General features: G+C 50.9%; 1 protein-coding gene across 1 annotated transcript in view; it reads left to right on the forward strand.

Moving 5' to 3' along the window:
• LOC130351308 (flap endonuclease 1-like) overlaps window positions 1–10,386 on the forward strand; it is a 44,146-nt gene extending 33,760 nt beyond the window's left edge. The window contains exons 9-11 of the mRNA XM_056554915.1: window positions 7,022–7,170; window positions 7,790–7,943; window positions 10,036–10,386. Coding sequence (XP_056410890.1) covers window positions 7,022–7,170; window positions 7,790–7,943; window positions 10,036–10,101 — 369 coding nt within the window. The 3' untranslated portion in view covers window positions 10,102–10,386. The remainder of the gene's footprint in view (window positions 1–7,021; window positions 7,171–7,789; window positions 7,944–10,035) is intronic.
• The last annotated feature ends 11,226 nt before the right edge of the window (window positions 10,387–21,612 follow it).

Genomic DNA, 21,612 nt, shown 5'->3' on the forward strand with positions numbered 1-21,612 from the left:
CCTCCTCCTCACACATCACAGGACGGGTATCTCCTCCTCCTCCTCACACATCACAGGACGGGTATCTCCTCCTCACACATCACAGGACGGGTATCTCCTCCTCCTCCTCACACATCACAGGACAGGTATCTCCTCCTCACACATCACAGGACGGGTATCTCCTCCTCCTCACACATCACAGGGCGGGTATCTCCTCCTCCTCCTCACACATCACAGGACGGTATCTCCTCCTCCTCCTCACACATCACAGGGCGGGTATCTCCTCCTCCTCCTCACACATCACAGGGCGGGTATCTCCTCCTCCTCCTCCTCACACATCACAGGACGGGTATCTCCTCCTCACACATCACAGGACGGGTATCTCCTCCTCCTCCTCACACATCACAGGACAGGTATCTCCTCCTCCTCACACATCACAGGACGGGTATCTCCTCCTCCTCCTCCTCACACATCACAGGACGGGTATCTCCTCCTCCTCACACATCACAGGACGGGTATCTCCTCCTCCTCACACATCACAGGACGGGTATCTCCTGCTCACACATCACAGGACGGGTATCTCCTCCTCACACATCACAGGACGGGTATCTCCTCCTCATACATCACAGGACGGGTATCTCCTCCTCCTCACACATCACAGGGCGGGTATCTCCTCCTCCTCCTCACACATCACAGGACGGTATCTCCTCCTCCTCCTCACACATCACAGGGCGGGTATCTCCTCCTCCTCCTCACACATCACAGGACGGGTATCTCCTCCTCACACATCACAGGGCGGGTATCTCCTCCTCCTCCTCACACATCACAGGACGGTATCTCCTCCTCCTCCTCACACATCACAGGGCGGGTATCTCCTCCTCCTCCTCACACATCACAGGGCGGGTATCTCCTCCTCCTCCTCACACATCACAGGACAGGTATCTCCTCCTCACACATCACAGGACGGGTATCTCCTCCTCCTCCTCACACATCACAGGACAGGTATCTCCTCCTCCTCACACATCACAGGACGGGTATCTCCTCCTCCTCCTCACACATCACAGGACAGGTATCTCCTCCTCCACACACATCACAGGACGGGTATCTCCTCCTCCTCACACATCACAGGACGGGTATCTCCTCCTCCTCACACATCACAGGACGGGTATCTCCTCCTCACACATCACAGGACAGGTATCTCCTCCTCACACATCACAGGACGGGTATCTCCTCCTCCTCACACATCTCAGGACGGGTATCTCCTCCTCCTCACACATCACAGGACGGGTATCTCCTCCTCCTCACACATCACAGGACGGTTATCTCCTCCTCCTCCTCACACATCACAGGACAGGTATCTCCTCCTCCTCACACATCACAGGACGGGTATCTCCTCCTCCTCACACATCACAGGACGGTTATCTCCTCCTCCTCACACATCACAGGACGGGTATCTCCTCCTCCTCCTCACACATCACAGGACGGTTATCTCCTCCTCACACATCACAGGACGGGTATCTCCTCCTCCTCACACATCACAGGACGGGTATCTCCTCCTCCTCCTCACATCACAGGACGGGTATCTCCTCCTCCTCCTCACACATCACAGGACGGGAATCTCCACCTCCTCCTCACACATCACAGGGCGGGTATCTCCTCCTCCTCACACATCACAGGACGGGTATCTCCTCCTCCTCCTCACACCTCACAGGACGGGTATCTCCTCCTCACGCATCACAGGACAGGTATCTCCTCCTCTTCTCACATCACAGGACGGGTATCTCCTCCTCCTCACACATCACAGGGCGGGTATCTCCTCCTCCTCCTCACACATCACAGGACGGTATCTCCTCCTCCTCCTCACACATCACAGGGCGGGTATCTCCTCCTCCTCCTCACACATCACAGGGCGGGTATCTCCTCCTCCTCCTCACACATCACAGGACGGTTATCTCCTCCTCACACATCACAGGACGGGTATCTCCTCCTCCTCACACATCACAGGACGGGTATCTCCTCCTCCTCACACATCACAGGACGGTTATCTCCTCCTCCTCACACATCACAGGACGGGTATCTCCTCCTCCTCCTCACACATCACAGGACGGTTATCTCCTCCTCACACATCACAGGACGGGTATCTCCTCCTCCTCACACATCACAGGACGGGTATCTCCTCCTCCTCCTCACACATCACAGGACGGAAATCTCCACCTCCTCCTCACACATCACAGGGCGGGTATCTCCTCCTCCTCACACATCACATGACGGGTATCTCCTCCTCCTCACACATCACAGGGCGGGTATCTCCTCCTCCTCCTCACACATCACAGGACGGTATCTCCTCCTCCTCCTCACACATCACAGGGCGGGTATCTCCTCCTCCTCCTCACACATCACAGGGCGGGTATCTCCTATCTCCTCCTCCTCCTCCTCACACATCACAGGACGGGTATCTCTCCTCCTCACACATCACAGGACGGGTATCTCCTCCTCCTCCTCACACATCACAGGACAGGTATCTCCTCCTCCTCACACATCACAGGACGGGTATCTCCTCCTCCTCCTCCTCACACATCACAGGACGGGTATCTCCTCCTCCTCACACATCACAGGACGGGTATCTCCTCCTCCTCACACATCACAGGACGGGTATCTCCTGCTCACACATCACAGGACGGGTATCTCCTCCTCACACATCACAGGACGGGTATCTCCTCCTCATACATCACAGGACGGGTATCTCCTCCTCCTCACACATCACAGGGCGGGTATCTCCTCCTCCTCCTCACACATCACAGGACGGTATCTCCTCCTCCTCCTCACACATCACAGGGCGGGTATCTCCTCCTCCTCCTCACACATCACAGGACGGGTATCTCCTCCTCACACATCACAGGGCGGGTATCTCCTCCTCCTCCTCACACATCACAGGACGGTATCTCCTCCTCCTCCTCACACATCACAGGGCGGGTATCTCCTCCTCCTCCTCACACATCACAGGGGCGGTATCTCCTCCTCCTCCTCACACATCACAGGACAGGTATCTCCTCCTCACACATCACAGGACGGGTATCTCCTCCTCCTCCTCACACATCACAGGACAGGTATCTCCTCCTCCTCACACATCACAGGACGGGTATCTCCTCCTCCTCCTCACACATCACAGGACAGGTATCTCCTCCTCCACACACATCACAGGACGGGTATCTCCTCCTCCTCACACATCACAGGACGGGTATCTCCTCCTCCTCACACATCACAGGACGGGTATCTCCTCCTCACACATCACAGGACAGGTATCTCCTCCTCACACATCACAGGACGGGTATCTCCTCCTCCTCACACATCTCAGGACGGGTATCTCCTCCTCCTCACACATCACAGGACGGGTATCTCCTCCTCCTCACACATCACAGGACGGTTATCTCCTCCTCCTCCTCACACATCACAGGACAGGTATCTCCTCCTCCTCACACATCACAGGACGGGTATCTCCTCCTCCTCACACATCACAGGACGGTTATCTCCTCCTCCTCACACATCACAGGACGGGTATCTCCTCCTCCTCCTCACACATCACAGGACGGTTATCTCCTCCTCACACATCACAGGACGGGTATCTCCTCCTCCTCACACATCACAGGACGGGTATCTCCTCCTCCTCCTCACATCACAGGACGGGTATCTCTCCTCCTCCTCCTCACACATCACAGGACGGGAATCTCCACTCTCCTCCTCACACATCACAGGGCGGGTATCTCCTCCTCCTCACACATCACAGGACGGGTATCTCCTCCTCCTCCTCACACCTCACAGGACGGGTATCTCCTCCTCACGCATCACAGGACAGGTATCTCCTCCTCTTCACACATCACAGGACGGGTATCTCCTCCTCCTCACACATCACAGGGCGGGTATCTCCTCCTCCTCCTCACACATCACAGGACGGTATCTCCTCCTCCTCCTCACACATCACAGGGCGGGTATCTCCTCCTCCTCCTCACACATCACAGGGCGGGTATCTCCTCCTCCTCCTCACACATCACAGGACGGTTATCTCCTCCTCACACATCACAGGACGGGTATCTCCTCCTCCTCACACATCACAGGACGGGTATCTCCTCCTCCTCAACACATCACAGGACGGTTATCTCCTCCTCCTCACACATCACAGGACGGGTATCTCCTCCTCCTCCTCACACATCACAGGACGGTTATCTCTCCTCCTCACACATCACAGGACGGGTATCTCCTCCTCCTCACACATCACAGGGACGGGTATCTCCTCCTCCTCCTCACACATCACAGGACGGGAATCTCCACCTCCTCCTCACACATCACAGGGCGGGTATCTCCTCCTCCTCACACATCACATGACGGGTATCTCCTCCTCCTCCTCACACATCACAGGACGGGTATCTCCTCCTCCTCCTCACACATCACAGGGACGGGTATCTCTTCCTCCTCACACATCACAGGGCGGGTATCTCCTCCTCCTCCTCCTCACATCACAGGACGGGTATCTCCTCCTCCTCACACATCACAGGACGGGTATCTCCTCCTCCTCACACATCACAGGGCGGGTATCTCCTCCTCCTCCTCACACATCACAGGACGGGTATCTCCTCCTCCTCCTCAAACATCACAGGGCGGGTATCTCCTCCTCCTCCTCACACATCACTGGACGGGTATCTCCTCCTCCTCCTCACACATCACAGGACGGGTATCTCCTCCTCCTCACACATCACAGGACGGGTATCTCCTCCTCCTCCTCACACATCACAGGACGGGTGTCTCCTCCTCCTCCTCACACATCACAGGGCGGGTATCTCCTCCTCCTCACACATCACAGGACAGGTATCTCCTCCTCCTCCTCACACATCACAGGGCGGGTATCTCCTCCTCCTCCTCACACATCACAGGACGGGGTATCTCCTCCTCACACATCACAGGACGGGAATCTCCACCTCCTCCTCACACATCACAGGGCGGGTATCTCCTCCTCCTCACACATCACAGGACGGGTATCTCCTCCTCCTCCTCAACACATCACAGGACGGGTATCTCCTCCTCCTCCTCACACATCACAGGACGGGAATCTCCACCTCCTCCTCACACATCACAGGACGGGTATCTCCTCCTCCTCACACATCACAGGGCGGGTATCTCCTCCTCCTCCTCACACATCACAGGACGGGTATCTCCTCCTCCTCCTCACACATCACAGGACGGGTATCTCCTCCTCACACATCACAGGACGGGTATCTCCTCCTCCTCCTCCTCACACATCACAGGACGGGTATCTCCTCCTCCTCCTCACACATCACAGGACGGGTATCTCCTCCTCCTCACACATCACAGGACGGGTATCTCCTCCTCACACCTCACAGGGCGGGTATCTCCTCCTCCTCCTCACACATCACAGGACGGGTATCTCCTCCTCACACATCACAGGACGATATCTCCTCCTCCTCCTCACACATCACAGGACGGGTATCTCCTCCTCCTCACACATCACAGGACGGGTATCTCCTCCTCACACATCACAGGGCGGGTATCTCCTCCTCCTCCTCACACATCACAGGACGGGTATCTCCTCCTCCTCCTCACACATCACAGGACGGGTATCTCCTCCTCCTCCTCACACATCACAGGGCGGTATCTCCTCCTCCTCCTCACACATCACAGGGACGGTATCTCCTCCTCCTCCTCACACATCACAGGACGGGTATCTCCTCCTCCTCCTCACACATCACAGGACGGGTATCTCCTCCTCCTCCTCACACATCACAGGGCGGGTATCTCCTCCTCCTCAGCACATCACAGGACAGGTATCTCCTCCTCCTCCTCACACATCACAGGGCGGGTATCTCCTCCTCCTCCTCACACATCACAGGACGGGTATCTCCTCCTCACACATCACAGGACGGGTATCTCCTCCTCCTCCTCCTCACACATCACAGGACGGGTATCTCCTCCTCCTCACACATCACAGGACGGGTATCTCCTCCTCCTCCTCCTCCTCACACATCACAGGACGGGTATCTCCTCCTCCTCCTCACATCACAGGACGGGTATCTCCTCCTCCTCACACATCACAGGACGGGTATCTCCTCCTCCTCCTCCTCACACATCACAGGACGGGTATCTCCTCCTCCTCCTCACACATCACAGGACGGGTATCTCCTCCTCCTCCTCCTCCTCACACATCACAGGACGGGTATCTCCTCCTCCTCCTCCTCACACATCACAGGACGGGTATCTCTTCCTCCTCACACATCACAGGACGGGTATCTCCTCCTCCTCACACATCACAGGACGGGTATCTCCTCCTCCTCACACATCACAGGACGGGTATCTCCTCCTCCTCACACATCACAGGACGGGTATCTCCTCCTCCTCACACATCACAGGACGGGTATCTCCTCCTCCTCACACATCACAGGACGGGTATCTCCTGCTCACACATCACAGGACGGGTATCTCCTCCTCACACATCACAGGACGGGTATCTCCTCCTCCTCCTCCTCACACATCACAGGACGGGTATCTCCTCCTCCTCCTCACACATCACAGGACGGGTATCTCCTCCTCCTCCTCACACATCACAGGACGGGTATCTCCTCCTCCTCACACATCACAGGACGGGTATCTCCTCCTCCTCCTCACACATCACAGGACGGGTATCTCCTCCTCCTCCTCACACATCACAGGACGGGTATCTCCTCCTCCTCACACATCACAGGACGGGTATCTCTTCCTCCTCACACATCACAGGACGGGTATCTCCTCCTCCTCCTCACACATCACAGGACGGGTATCTCCTCCTCCTCACACATCACAGGACGGGTATCTCCTCCTCCTCACACATCACAGGACGGGTATCTCCTCCTCCTCCTCCTCCTCACACATCACAGGACGGGTATCTCCTCCTCCTCCTCCTCACACATCACAGGACGGGTATCTCCTCCTCCTCCTCACACATCACAGGACGGGTATCTCCTCCTCTTCCTTACTGACCCCCGATCTCCCTTTCTAGGAGCAGATTCCTCCCGACTTCGATTATGTTACAGCTCGCAGACAGTTTTTGAGTCCGGTTGTCGCTGAGGTTAACCTGGAAGATCTAAAGTGGACAAAGCCAGACGATGATAAAATCCGTCATTTTTTGTGCCGGGAGAAGCACATGAGGTGAGTGCGATCATACGAGATCCTATATCACACGTCCCACGGTCATCCTTTAATATTAGGATAGCCAGGAACAAGGGAAGGTGATCAATAGAGGAGATGGCCTCAGGTCTGTGAGGAGAGACTCTAACATTAGAAGGAAGTCTCTCACCATGTTCCCTGTCCTCCTCTTTATGTGTCTGGTATTAAAGGGGTACTCCGCCCCTAGACATCTTACATGTGTGATTGCGGGGGTCCCACCACTGAGGACCCCCGTGATCTCCCTGCTGCACCCGGCATTCGTTTAGAGGGCAGGGTGGAGGTGACAGCCGTCATGCTCCCTCCCATAGACTTAGATTGAGGGGGCATGGCCATGACGTCGCGCGCCTCCGCCCTGCATCACCAGTCATCCGGCATGGAGCTAAGTTCATTCCGTGCACCGGATTTCTGGGGTGCCGCAGCCGAGATTGCGGGGTCCTTCATATAGCAGATGCTTAACAGCTAAAATAGGGGTAATAGGGCTGTCACCCAACTTTCCACACCGACATATAATTGTGCATTATGTAGTGTTACATTCTATGGACCAGGTTCTTGGGATTACACTGAGGGGCGTTAAAGTAATGAGGAACCTTCTCTCCTATAGAGAGGTCAGAGTCAACAGTGTCCTACAAAAGCTTCATCCACCTAAGAAACAAAAAACACAAAAAAGAAAATCCACTGCGACTGAAGTTTCTCCAAACAAACAAACGAAAATGAGCGAGTTCTACCCAGCAAAGAAGATGGTGCATCCAAATAAGGTAAAAGATTGTGCCACAGGTGCGCCAAAGTAACTGATCTATTCCCAAATCTCCGCCTACTCCTGGGCGCACTCCTCTCTGTTATAGCAGATTTGTCCGGGATTGGGCTGTAAAACTGAGAATTATCTGCAAAGAGCAAAGAGCCCTCGTGATGAACAATGTAATATACATGCAGAGGGTGGACAGAGCAGGAACGGTGCAACTTCAGCCAATATACAGAGCAGGAAGTCTGTACGGTGCAGCTTCAGCCAATATACAGAGCAGGAAGTCTGTACTGTTCAGCTTCAGCCAATAGACACAGAGCAGGAAGTCTGTACGGTGCAGCTTCAGTCAATAGCTTCAGAGCAGAAAGTCTGTACGGTGCAGCTTCAGTCAATAGCTTCAGAGCAGAAAGTCTGTACGGTGCAGCTTCAGTCAATAGCTTCAGAGCAGAAAGTCTGTACGGTGCAGCTTCAGCCAATAGACACAGAGCAGGAAGTCTGTACGGTGCAGCTTCAGTCAATAGCTTCAGAGCAGGAAGTCTGTACGATGCAGCTTCAGTCAATAGCTTCAGAGCAGAAAGTCTGTACGGTGCAGCTTCAGTCAATGGCTTCAGAGCAGAAAGTCTGTACGGTGCAGCCTCAGCCAATAGACACAGAGCAGAAAGTCTGTACGGTGCAGCCTCAGCCAATAGACACAGAGCAGGAAGTCTGTACAGTGCAGCTTCAGTCAATAGCTTCAGAGCAGGAAGTCTGTACGATGCAGCTTCAGTCAATAGCTTCAGAGCAGAAAGTCTGTACAGTGCAGCTTCAGCCAATAGATACAGAGCAGGAAGTCTGTACTGTTCAGCTTAAGACAATAGATACAGAGCAGGAAGTCTGTACGGTGCAGCTTCAGCCAATATACAGAGCAGGAAGTCTGTACTGTTCAGCTTCAGCCAATAGACACAGAGCAGGAAGTCTGTACGGTGCAGCTTCAGTCAATAGCTTCAGAGCAGAAAGTCTGTACAGTGCAGCTTCAGTCAATAGCTTCAGAGCAGAAAGTCTGTACGGTGCAGCTTCAGTCAATAGATGCAGAGCAGGAAGTCTGTACTGTTCAGCTTCAGTCAATAGCTTCAGAGCAGAAAGTCTGTACAGTGCAGCTTCAGCCAATAGATGCAGAGCAGGAAGTCTGTACTGTTCAGCTTCAGACAATAGATACAGAGCAGGAAGTCTGTACGGTGCAGCTTCAGCCAATAGATGCAGAGCAGGAAGTCTGTACTGTTCAGCTTCAGACAATAGATACAGAGCAGGAAGTCTGTACTGTGCAGCTTCAGCCAATAGATGCAGAGCAGGAAGTCTCTACGTTGCAGCTTCAGCCAATATACAGAGCAGGAAGTCTCTACGGTGCAGCTTCAGCCAATAGATGCAGAGCAGGAAGTCTGTACTGTTCAGCTTCAGACAATAGATACAGAGCAGGAAGTCTGTACGGTGCAGCTTCAGCTAATAGATGCAGAGCAGGAAGTCTGTACTGTTCAGCTTCAGCCAATATACAGAGCAGGAAGTCTGTACGGTGCAGCTTCAGCCAATAGATGCAGAGCAGGAAGTCTGTACGGTTTAGCTTCAGCCAATATACAGAGCAGGAAGTCTGTACAGTGCAGCTTCAGCCAATAGTTGCAGAGCAGGAAGTCTGTACGGCGCAGCTTCAGTCAATAGCTTCAGAGCAGGAAGTCTGTACAGAGCAGGAAGTGATGTCAGAATAGGGGTGTCACTTTGGCAACATCTCAACATCTCTTGTTAAATTGCCCGACTACATCACATGACCTTAGTTCTGTCAATTCTTTTTTTTTGTCATGTGACCGTGGCAGTTTTGTTTTACTAATTAATTGTTTTATTTAGAGTTTTATGTTGCCCAGTTAGTCCTGTTTTGCACCTATGTTTCACCGAAGGTGGTGTTACCGCCATTATCCCTCCATGTCCCCCTGTTATTCTCTTCTGTATGGACAGATGAGTTCATGACATGCTGGGAGTTGTGTATCACAACAGCTGGGGTCCTTATTCTGATGGTGGTGGAGCGCCACCTATAGGGCAGCTCTCCTGTATATACATCATGATGTCCTCTCCTGTTCCCTCAGTCTACCCCTGGAGGCCCGTATCCTCAGTGCAGTGATGTCAGAGGGATCGATCGGCTGCAGCCATGAGGGACATGGATCTATGACCTAGAAATCTTCATGTCTGTGATCTGGAGGGGGTGAAGGACAGATGCCCTCTGCTTTGGATATATTGTCAGAGCCTTCTTAAAGGAGAACTCCTCTCACCCCTGACTCTCCATGGTGTTCACTGGAGCCCCCCGCACCCAGGCTGTGACTGTCCGGAGGGTCTTACACTGTGGTGGGCTGTACTTTGTAGTGACACACATATTTTCACACCAGCAGATGATGGGACAGAAATGATAGAACATATAAAGGTTTTTTATGTGTATAGTACCCGACCTGCTTCATTGTAATTCATTTCACAGTGCCGAGCAGTGCGCTTCGTTCCCTTCCATCAAGTCTGTGTGAAGCGAGATGGAGATCGCTGAGAGCTGAGGAGTGAAGAGCATTACTGCGCGCATCACTCCTTCTAATGATTGTTGGGGGTTACAGCGCTATGACCCCGAGATAGACGGAGATCGCTGAGGGCTGAGGAGTGAAGAGCACTACTGTGCACATCACTAATTCTAATGATTGTTGGGGGTTACAGCGCTATGACCCCTAGATGGACGGAGATCGCTGAGAGCTGAGGAGTGAAGAGCACTACTGTGCACATCACTCCTTCTAATGATTGTTGGGGGTTACAGCGCTATGACCCCGAGATAGACGGAGATCGCTGAGAGCTGAGGAGTGAAGAGCACTACTGCGCACATCACTCCTTCTAATGATTGTTGGGGGTTACAGCGCTATGACCCTGAGATAGACGGAGATCGCTGAGAGCTGAGGAGTGAAGAGCACTACTGTGCACATCACTAATTCTAATGATTATTGGGGGTTACAGCGCTATGACCCCGAGATGGACGGAGATCGCTGAGAGCTGAGGAGTGAAGAGCACTACTGTGCACATCACTAATTCTAATGATTGTTGGGGGTTACAGCGCTATGACCCCGAGATGGACGGAGATCGCTGAGAGCTGAGGAGTAAAGAGCACTACTGTGCACATCACTAATTCTAATGATTATTGGGGGTTACAGCGCTATGACCCCGAGATGGACGGAGATCGCTGAGAGCTGAGGAGTGAAGAGCACTACTGTGCACATCACTAATTCTAATGATTGTTGGGGGTTACAGCGCTATGACCCCGAGATGGATGGAGATCGCTGAGAGCTGAGGAGTGAAGAGCACTACTGTGCACATCACTAATTCTAATGATTGTTGGGGGTTACAGTGTTATGACCCTGAGATAGACGGAGATCGCTGAGAGCTGAGGAGTGAAGAGCACTACTGTGCACATCACTCCTTCTAATGATTGTTGGGGGTTACAGCGCTATGACCCTGAGATAGACGGAGATCGCTGAGAGCTGAGGAGTGAAGAGCACTACTGTGCACATCACTAATTCTAATGATTATTGGGGGTTACAGCGCTATGACCACGAGATGGACGGAGATCGCTGAGAGCTGAGGAGTAAAGAGCACTACTGTGCACATCACTAATTCTAATGATTATTGGGGGTTACAGCGCTATGACCCCGAGATGGACGGAGATCGCTGAGAGCTGAGGAGTGAAGAGCACTACTGTGCACATCACTAATTCTAATGATTGTTGGGGGTTACAGTGTTATGACCACGAGATAGACGGAGATCGCTGAGAGCTGAGGAGTGAAGAGCACTACTGTGCACATCACTCCTTCTAATGATTGTTGGGGGTTACAGCGCTATGACCACGAGATGGACGGAGATCGCTGAGAGCTGAGGAGTAAAGAGCACTACTGTGCACATCACTAATTCTAATGATTGTTGGGGGTTACAGCGCTATGACCCCGAGATGGACGGAGATCGCTGAGAGCTGAGGAGTGAAGAGCACTACTGTGCACATCACTCCTTCTAATGATTATTGGGGGTTACAGCGCTATGACCCCGAGATGGATGGAGATCGCTGAGAGCTGAGGAGTGAAGAGCACTACTGTGCACATCACTAATTCTAATGATTGTTGGGGGTTACAGCGCTATGACCCCGAGATGGACGGAGATCGCTGAGAGCTGAGGAGTGAAGAGCACTACTGTGCACATCACTAATTCTAATGATTGTTGGGGGTTACAGTGTTATGACCTTTGTTGATGTCAAAAGTTTTTATACATAGAGGGGTCCTCTGCAGTATATAGGAGTGATGACTGATACATAGAGGGGTCCTCTGCAGTATATAGGAGTGATGACTGATACATAGAGGGGTCCTCCGCAGTATATAGTAGTGATGACTGATACATAGAGGGGTCCTCTGCAGTATATAGTAGTGATGACTGATGCATAGAGGGGTCCTCTGCAGTATATAGGAGTGATGACTGATACATAGAGGGGTCCTCTGCAGTATATAGGAGTGATGACTGATACATAGAGGGGTCCTCTGCAGTATATAGGAGTGATGACTGATACATAGAGGGGTCCTCTGCAGTATATAGGAGTGATGACTGATACATGGAGGAGTCCTCTGCAGTATATAGTAGTGATGACTGATACATAGAGGGGTCCTCCGCAGTATATAGTAGTGATGGCTGATACGTAGAGGGGTCCTCTGCAGTATATAGTAGTGATGGCTGATACATAGAGGGGTCCTCCGCAGTATATAGTAGTGATGACTGATACATAGAGGGGTCCTCTGCAGTATATAGTAGTGATGACTGATGCATAGAGGGGTCCTCCGCAGTATATAGTAGTGATGACTGATACATAGAGGGGTCCTCTGCAGTATATAGGAGTGATAACTGATACATAGAGGAGTCCTCTGCAGTATATAGGAGTGATGACTGATACATAGAGGGGTCCTCTGCAGTATATAATAGTGATGACTGATACATAGAGGGGTCCTCTGCAGTATATAGGAGTGATGACTGATACATAGAGGGGTCCTCCGCAGTATATAGTAGTGAGGACTGATACATGGAGGAGTCCTCTGCAGTATATAGTAGTGATAACTGATACACGGAGGAGTCCTCTGCAGTATATAGTAGTGATGACTGATACATAGAGGGGTCCTCCGCAGTATATAGTAGTGATGACTGATACATAGAGGGGTCCTCTGCAGTATATAGTAGTGATGACTGATACATAGAGGGGTCCTCTGCAGTATATAGGAGTGATGACTGATACATAGAGGGGTCCTCCGCAGTATATAGTAGTGATGACTGATACATAGAGGGGTCCTCTGCAGTATATAGTAGTGATGACTGATACATAGAGGGGTCCTCTGCAGTATATAGGAGTGATGACTGATACATAGAGGGGTCCTCCGCAGTATATAGGAGTGATGACTGATACATAGAGGGGTCCTCCGCAGTATAGAGGAGTGATGACTGATACATGGAGGGGTCCTCCGCAGTATATAGTAGTGATGACTGATACATAGAGGGGTCCTCTGCAGTATATAGTAGTGATGACTGATGCATAGAGGGGTCCTCCGCAGTATATAGTAGTGATGACTGATACATAGAGGGGTCCTCTGCAGTATATAGGAGTGATAACTGATACATAGAGGAGTCCTCTGCAGTATATAGGAGTGATGACTGATACATAGAGGGGTCCTCTGCAGTATATAATAGTGATGACTGATACATAGAGGGGTCCTCTGCAGTATATAGGAGTGATGACTGATACATAGAGGGGTCCTCCGCAGTATATAGTAGTGAGGACTGATACATGGAGGAGTCCTCTGCAGTATATAGTAGTGATAACTGATACACGGAGGAGTCCTCTGCAGTATATAGTAGTGATGACTGATACATAGAGGGGTCCTCCGCAGTATATAGTAGTGATGACTGATACATAGAGGGGTCCTCTGCAGTATATAGTAGTGATGACTGATACATAGAGGGGTCCTCTGCAGTATATAGGAGTGATGACTGATACATAGAGGGGTCCTCCGCAGTATATAGTAGTGATGACTGATACATAGAGGGGTCCTCTGCAGTATATAGTAGTGATGACTGATACATAGAGGGGTCCTCTGCAGTATATAGGAGTGATGACTGATACATAGAGGGGTCCTCCGCAGTATATAGGAGTGATGACTGATACATAGAGGGGTCCTCCGCAGTATAGAGGAGTGATGACTGATACATGGAGGGGTCCTCCGCAGTGTATAGTAGTGATGACTGATACATAGAGGGGTCCTCCGCAGTATATAGGAGTGTGGTAGCTTGTGGGGTGTAGGGTATGGGGAATGTAGTTGTGCAGGTATTAAAGGGTGCTTGTTAACCCTTGCTATTTGTGACGCCAGGGTGAGGGCTCCTCAATAAAGCTTTTCCTACCGCCCCCCTTCCCAGGAACGATAGGGAGGTAGATGATAATAGGTTTGAGGTAGGTAGTAATAATGGATTGTCCACAACCGGAAAGCTTCTGCAAACAGCGTTAACTTTACTGAAGATTTTCTATACACCTTATTAACATAACACTCTCTCATCAATACAGCTTCCTTTTGGAGATTGACAATGGTTGGGACTTTAGCTTTAAGAGTCTCTAGTCTATTGCGCTGTTCCACTGGATTTAGGGGAATTAGTTGCGGTCCAGTAGTCAGGCTAGTATTAGCAGGAATTAGAGTAAGACTCACGATTTTTGGTTCTGCTGAGGCCGTAGGTTTTGAGGCCTAGCGTGTCTTTGAAAGTTGCGTAGCACCGTCCTGTTAGTCTGGCATCCACGAGAGCAGCAACCCAAGAGAGCGATAATTGGACGCATCTCCCTTATATGGGCAGGGGCTGGACTAACGCTAATTGGTCCAAACGGATGTCAATCACCTTTTCAGAGATTTCTGGGTAACACGTGACCCAAGGACCTCCTAAGGTCCTGCAACATACCATAGAGGTTACTAGTATGGTCACATGACCGAAGGTCCTGCGACGCTGAACAAGGTAAGTACTATACATTTCTATAAAATATAGAAATAATTATTAATATATACATTTATTAACATTAAAGTTAGACTTAAGGAGAGGCGACCAGGGGCTGTCCCACCCGAGGAACCCTACCTGAACGTAGTTACTCTGACTTTGGGGACCTCTACACTAGGTACTGGATACAATATGGTACCGGGACACCACAAACCCCCCTTACTTAAGATAAGTCGGCCTCGACGTCAGTCCCCTAAGACAGAGGGACGAAGTGATGGTCGGGTACAACCTATAAACCTACTTGACATTTACTTTGGTGTACATACATTGGTTTGGGTAAACTCACGAACAAGGTTGGTTAGTTCATGAATTTAGTAACAGGATGATATTAGTCACATGAGATACATCCTACTTAGCATTTTTCTTTCTCTAGCTCACTAGACAATTGAAATCTCACTATACATTTTTATTTAGGTTCACTAGACAATTGAATTCTCACTATACATTTGTGCCATATTAGCTACCTGTTTAGTACACTGGAAGTATATTGGCTTGCCCGAGGCTTTCTACAAACAAAGCTGGCTACTAGGGTCTATTGGCTACACGCTCCTACCCCTAGAACACAACAGATAAACCTTACTTAGGCTACCTTTAATTATGTGCATTACCTTTAAGCTAGCAAGAGTATCTACTGGCCAGACAGAACATCTCGCACATGTATAAGAACAGAGAATTAGTGTACATGACAGTGGCAGGAATTGGAAAAATGACATTAACTACAATTCCCAAGGCATTTACTTTAGTGTGAGATACATTTTTGTTTGTTTGATATACTAAATTTAAGTGAACTCACCTCACTTAAGTGATAGTTTTGAGGTGCTATGTGTTTAGTACTATGTGGAAGGTCAGTCTTGATATCTTAGGGGAAGTTTCCCTTGAGTGGACCTTTGAGAAGGTGTTAGTGATGGGTGACAACACTGTTATTCCTCAGCCGAGGAAGCCACCTATTAGCTACTACTACAACACCTATTATATACATTTTGTATGTACATGTATACAATAACCATTTACATTAAGTTATTCTAGTATGAATATTTATTAAACACTCCAACAGGGTTCAGGTGCATACACCTGATAAGTGCAACTTTCACAAAGAATGTCACGTTACTATTGAGGTATATACATGTAAACGTGCATGCAAGGATCAGCAGTCCACCTGCACTAAGAGTCTAAACTTTCTCGGCTGCAGCTATCAGCCGGGCGCACACTTACAAATCTCCCACCTCTAGGAGTCTCTTGGTCTAAAGACCAAGCACAAAAGCTTGATGGTTACGTTACAACTTAAACAGTCTTAGCATAGTCCTGCTGTCACGATTCGGCTGGCTGGAGGTGGATCCTCTGTGCCAGAGAGGGATTGGCGTGGACCGTGTTGGTGGACCGGTTCTAAGTTGCTACTGGTATTCACCAGAGCCCACCGCAAAGCGGGATGGTCTTGCAGCGGCGGTAGCAACCAGGTCGTATCCACCAGCAACGGCTCAACCTCTCTGACTGCTGAAAATAGGCGCGGTACAAGGGAGTAGACAAGAGCAAGGTCGGACGTAGCAGAAGGTCAGGGCAGGCAGCAAGGATCGTAGTCAGGGGCAACGGCAGGAGGTCTGGAACACAGGCTAGGAACACACAAGGAAACGCTTTCACTGGCACAATGGCAACAAGATCCGGCAAGGGAGTGCAGGGGAAGTGATGTATAAATAGGGAGTGCACAGGTGAACACACTAATTAAACCTGCTGCGCCAATCAGTGGCGCAGTGGCCCTTTAAATTGCAGAGACCCGGCGCGCGCGCCCTAAGGAGCGGGGCCGCGCGCGCCGGGACAAGACCGACGGGGAGCGAGTCAGGTACGGGAGCCGGGATGCGCATCGCGAGCAAGCACCTCCCGCATCGAGAATCGCATCCCGGCTGAGAGAGACATTGCAGCGCACCCGGTCAGCAGGTCTGACCGGGGCGCTGCAAATGCGAGGAAGTTGCGAGCGCTCCGGGGAGGAGCGGGGACCCGGAGCGCTCGGCGTAACAGTACCCCCCCCCCTTGGGTCTCCCCCTCTTCTTGGAGCCTGAGAACCTGAGAATAAGACTTTTGTCTAGGATGTTGTCCTCAGGTTCCCAGGATCTCTCTTCTGGACCACAGCCTTCCCAATCCACCAAAAAATTTTTTTTTCCTCTGTCTGTCTTGGAGGCCAGAATCTCCTTCACGGAGAAGACGTCAGAAGAACCGGATACAGGAGTGGGAGAAACAAGTTTGGGAGAGAAGCGGTTAATGATGAGTGGTTTAAGGAGAGAGACATGGAAGGCATTGGGAATACGAAGAGAAGGAGGAAGAAGGAGTTTGTAAGAGACAGGGTTGATCTGGCACAAGACTTTGAAAGGACCAAGATAGCGTGGTCCCAGTTTGTAACTGGGGACACGAAAGCGGACATATTTAGCAGAGAGCCATACCTTGTCTCCGGGAGCAAAAATGGGGGGAGTTCTTCTTTTCTTATCGGCAAATCTTTTCATCCGGGATGAAGCCTGTAAAAGAGAATTTTGGGTCTCTTTCCATATGGTGGAAAGATCACGAGTCACTTCATCCACAGTGGGCAAACCAGAGGGCAAGGGAGTAGGGAGGGGGGGAAGAGGGTGACGGCCGTACACCACGAAAAATGGGGACTTAGCAGAAGATTCGGAGACTCTGAAGTTGTATGAGAATTCGGCCCATGGTAGAAGATCTGCCCAGTCATCCTGGCGGGAGGAAACAAAATGCCGTAAATAGTCACCCAGGACCTGATTAATTCTTTCTACTTGCCCATTGGATTGGGGATGATAAGAAGAAGAGAAGTTTAATTTAATCTTGAGCTGTTTACAGAGGGCCCTCCAGAATTTAGACACGAATTGGACGCCTCTATCCGAGACGATATGCGTGGGCAATCCATGAAGGCGAAAAATGTGTACAAAAAATTGCTTTGCCAACTGAGGCGCTGAAGGAAGACCAGGAAGAGGAATAAAATGTGCCATCTTGGAAAATCGATCAACGACCACCCAAACAACTGTGTTGCCACGGGATGAGGGCAAGTCTGTAATAAAGTCCATACCAATCTGTGACCAAGGCTGTTCGGGAACGGGCAGAGGATGAAGGAGGCCAGCAGGCTTCTGGGGAGGAGTCTTATCCCGGGCACAGACAGTACAGGCCCGCACAAAATCAACAACATCCGTCTCCAGAGTCGGCCACCAATAAAAACGAGAGATGAGTTGCAAGGATTTTTTGATGCCCGCATGGCCTGCGAGATGGGAGGAGTGACCCCATTTGAGGATTCCGAGGCGTTGGCGTGGAGAAACGAAGGTCTTCCCTGGAGGAGTTTGCCTGATGGAAGCAGGAGAGGTGGAGATCAGACAGTCCGGAGGAATGATGTGTTGCGGAGAGACCTCTACTTCAGAGGCATCAGAAGAACGAGAGAGGGCATCGGCCCTAATGTTCTTGTCAGCAGGGCGAAAATGAATTTCAAAGTTAAAACGGGCAAAGAACAACGACCACCTGGCCTGGCGAGGGTTCAGTCGTTGGGCAGACTGGAGATAGGAGAGATTCTTGTGATCAGTGTATATGATAACTGGAAATTTTGATCCCTCCAGCAGATGCCTCCATTCCTCAAGCGCCAATTTAATGGCCAGTAGTTCTCGATCCCCGATGGAGTAATTTCTCTCCGCTGGAGAGAAGGTCCTAGAAAAAAACCCACAAGTAACAGCATGCCCGGAAGAATTTTTTTGTAGAAGGACAGCTCCAGCTCCCACTGAGGAGGCATCTACCTCCAATAGGAAGGGTTTAGATGGGTCAGGTCTGGAGAGCACGGGAGCAGAAGAAAAGGCAGACTTGAGATGTTTAAATGCGTCTTCCGCTTGTGGAGACCAGGACTTGGGATTGGCATTTTTCTTGGTTAAAGCCACGATAGGAGCCACAATAGTGGAAAAGTGTGGAATAAATTGTCTGTAATAATTGGCAAACCCCAAAAAACATTGGATAGCACGGAGTCCGGAGGGGCGTGGCCAATCTAAGACGGCAGAGAGTTTATCTGGGTCCATTTGTAGTCCCTGGCCAGAGACCAAGTATCCTAGGAAAGGAAGAGATTGACATTCAAAGAGACATTTCTCCATTTTGGCATAAAGTTGATTGTCCCGAAGTCTCTGAAGAACCATGCGGACATGCTGGCGGTGTTCTTCTAAGTTGGCAGAAAAAATCAGAATATCGTCCAGATAAACCACAACACAGGAATATAAGAGATCACGAAAAATTTCATTAACAAAGTCTTGAAAGACGGCAGGGGCGTTGCACAGGCCAAAGGGCATGACCAGATACTCAAAGTGTCCATCTCTGGTGTTAAATGCAGTCTTCCATTCGTCCCCCTCCCTGATGCGGATGAGATTATAAGCCCCCCTTAAGTCCAGTTTGGTAAAGATGTGGGCACCTTGTAGGCGATCAAAGAGTTCCGAGATAAGAGGTAAGGGGTAGCGTTTTTTTACCGTGATTTTATTAAGTCCGTGGTAGTCAATGCAAGGGCGTAGGGAGCCATCTTTTTTGGACACAAAAAAAAATCCAGCTCCGGCAGGAGAGGAGGATTTGCGGATAAACCCCTTTTTTAAATTTTCCTGGATGTACTCTGACATGGCAAGAGTCTCTGGAGCAGACAGAGGATAGATTCTGCCCCGGGGTGGAGTAGTACCCGGGAGGAGGTCAATAGGACAGTCATAAGGCCTGTGAGGGGGTAAAGTCTCAGCTTGCTTCTTGCAAAAGACGTCAGCATAGTCCATATAAGCCTTAGGAAGACCGGATACAGGGGGAACCACAGGGTCACGGCAGGGAGTACTGGGAACTGGTTTAAGACAGTCCTTGAGACAAGAAGTACCCCAGTTCTTGATCTCTCCTGTGGACCAATCAAGGGTTGGGAAATGGCGTTGAAGCCATGGTAATCCAAGAAGAATTTCAGAAGTGCAGTTGGAGAGGACCAAAAATTCAATTTTTTCGTGATGAGGTCCGATGCACATTAGGAGAGGTTCCGTGCGGTAACGCACGGTACAGTCCAATCTTTCATTGTAACAGAATTGATGTAGAGGGGTCTGGCGAGACTGGTCACAGGGATGTTGAACCTGTTGATGAGAGAGGCCAAAATAAAATTTCCTGCAGATCCGGAATCCAAGAAGGCCATAGCAGAGAAGGAGAAGGTAGAGGAAGATATCCGCACAGGCACAGTAAGGCGTGGAGAAGCAGAGTTGACATCAAAAACTGTCTCAACTTTGTGCGGAGTCAGCGTACGTCTTTCCAGGCGGGGAGGACGGATAGGACAATCCTTCAAGAAGTGTTCGGTACCGGCACAGTACAGGCACAGATTCTCCATGCGGCGTCGTGTTCTCTCTTGAGGTGTCAAGCGAGACCGGTCAACTTGCATAGCCTCCACGGCGGGAGGCACAGGAACGGATTGCAGAGGACCAGAGGAGAGAGGAGCCGGGGAGAAAAACCGCCTCGTGCGAACAAAGTCCATATCCTGGCGGAGCTCCTGACGCCTTTCGGAAAAACGCATGTCAATGCGAGTGGCCAGATGAATAAGTTCATGCAGGTTAGCAGGAATTTCTCGTGCGGCCAGCACGTCTTTAATGTTGCTGGATAGGCCTTTTTTAAAGGTCGCGCAGAGGGCCTCATTATTCCAGGATAATTCGGAGGCAAGAGTACGGAATTGGATGGCGTACTCGCCAACAGAAGAATTACCCTGGACCAGGTTCAGCAGGGCAGTCTCAGCAGAAGAGGCTCGGGCAGGTTCCTCAAAGACACTTCGAATCTCCGTGAAGAAGGAGTGTACAGAGGCAGTGACAGGGTCATTGCGGTCCCAGAGCGGTGTGGCCCATGACAGAGCTTTCCCAGACAGAAGGCTGACTACGAAAGCCACCTTAGACCTTTCAGTAGGAAACTGGTCCGACATCATCTCCAAGTGCAGGGAACATTGTGAAAGAAAGCCACGGCAAAACTTAGAGTCCCCATCAAATTTATCCGGCAAGGATAATCGTAGGCCGGAAGCGGCCACTCGCTGCGGAGGAGGTGCAGGAGCTGGCGGAGGAGATTGTTGCTGGAGTTGTGGTAATAGCTGCTGTAGCATCACGGTCAGTTGAGACAGCTGGTGGCCTTGTTGCGCTATCTGTTGCGACTGCTGGGCGACCACCGTGGTGAGGTCGGCGACAACTGGCAGTGGGACTTCAGCGGGATCCATGGCCGGATCTACTGTCATGATTCGGCTGGCTGGAGGTGGATCCTCTGTGCCAGAGAGGGATTGGCGTGGACCGTGTTGGTGGACCGGTTCTAAGTTGCTACTGGTATTCACCAGAGCCCGCCGCAAAGCGGGATGGTCTTGCAGCGGCGGTAGCAACCAGGTCGTATCCACCAGCAACGGCTCAACCTCTCTGACTGCTGAAGATAGGCGCGGTACAAGGGAGTAGACAAGAGCAAGGCCGGACGTAGCAGAAGGTCAGGGCAGGCAGCAAGGATCGTAGTCAGGGGCAACGGCAGGAGGTCTGGAACACAGGCTAGGAACACACAAGGAAACGCTTTCACTGGCACAATGGCAACAAGATCCG

Source organism: Hyla sarda, unplaced genomic scaffold (genome assembly GCF_029499605.1).
Source record: "Hyla sarda isolate aHylSar1 unplaced genomic scaffold, aHylSar1.hap1 scaffold_968, whole genome shotgun sequence".
Taxonomy (NCBI): domain Eukaryota; kingdom Metazoa; phylum Chordata; class Amphibia; order Anura; family Hylidae; genus Hyla; species Hyla sarda.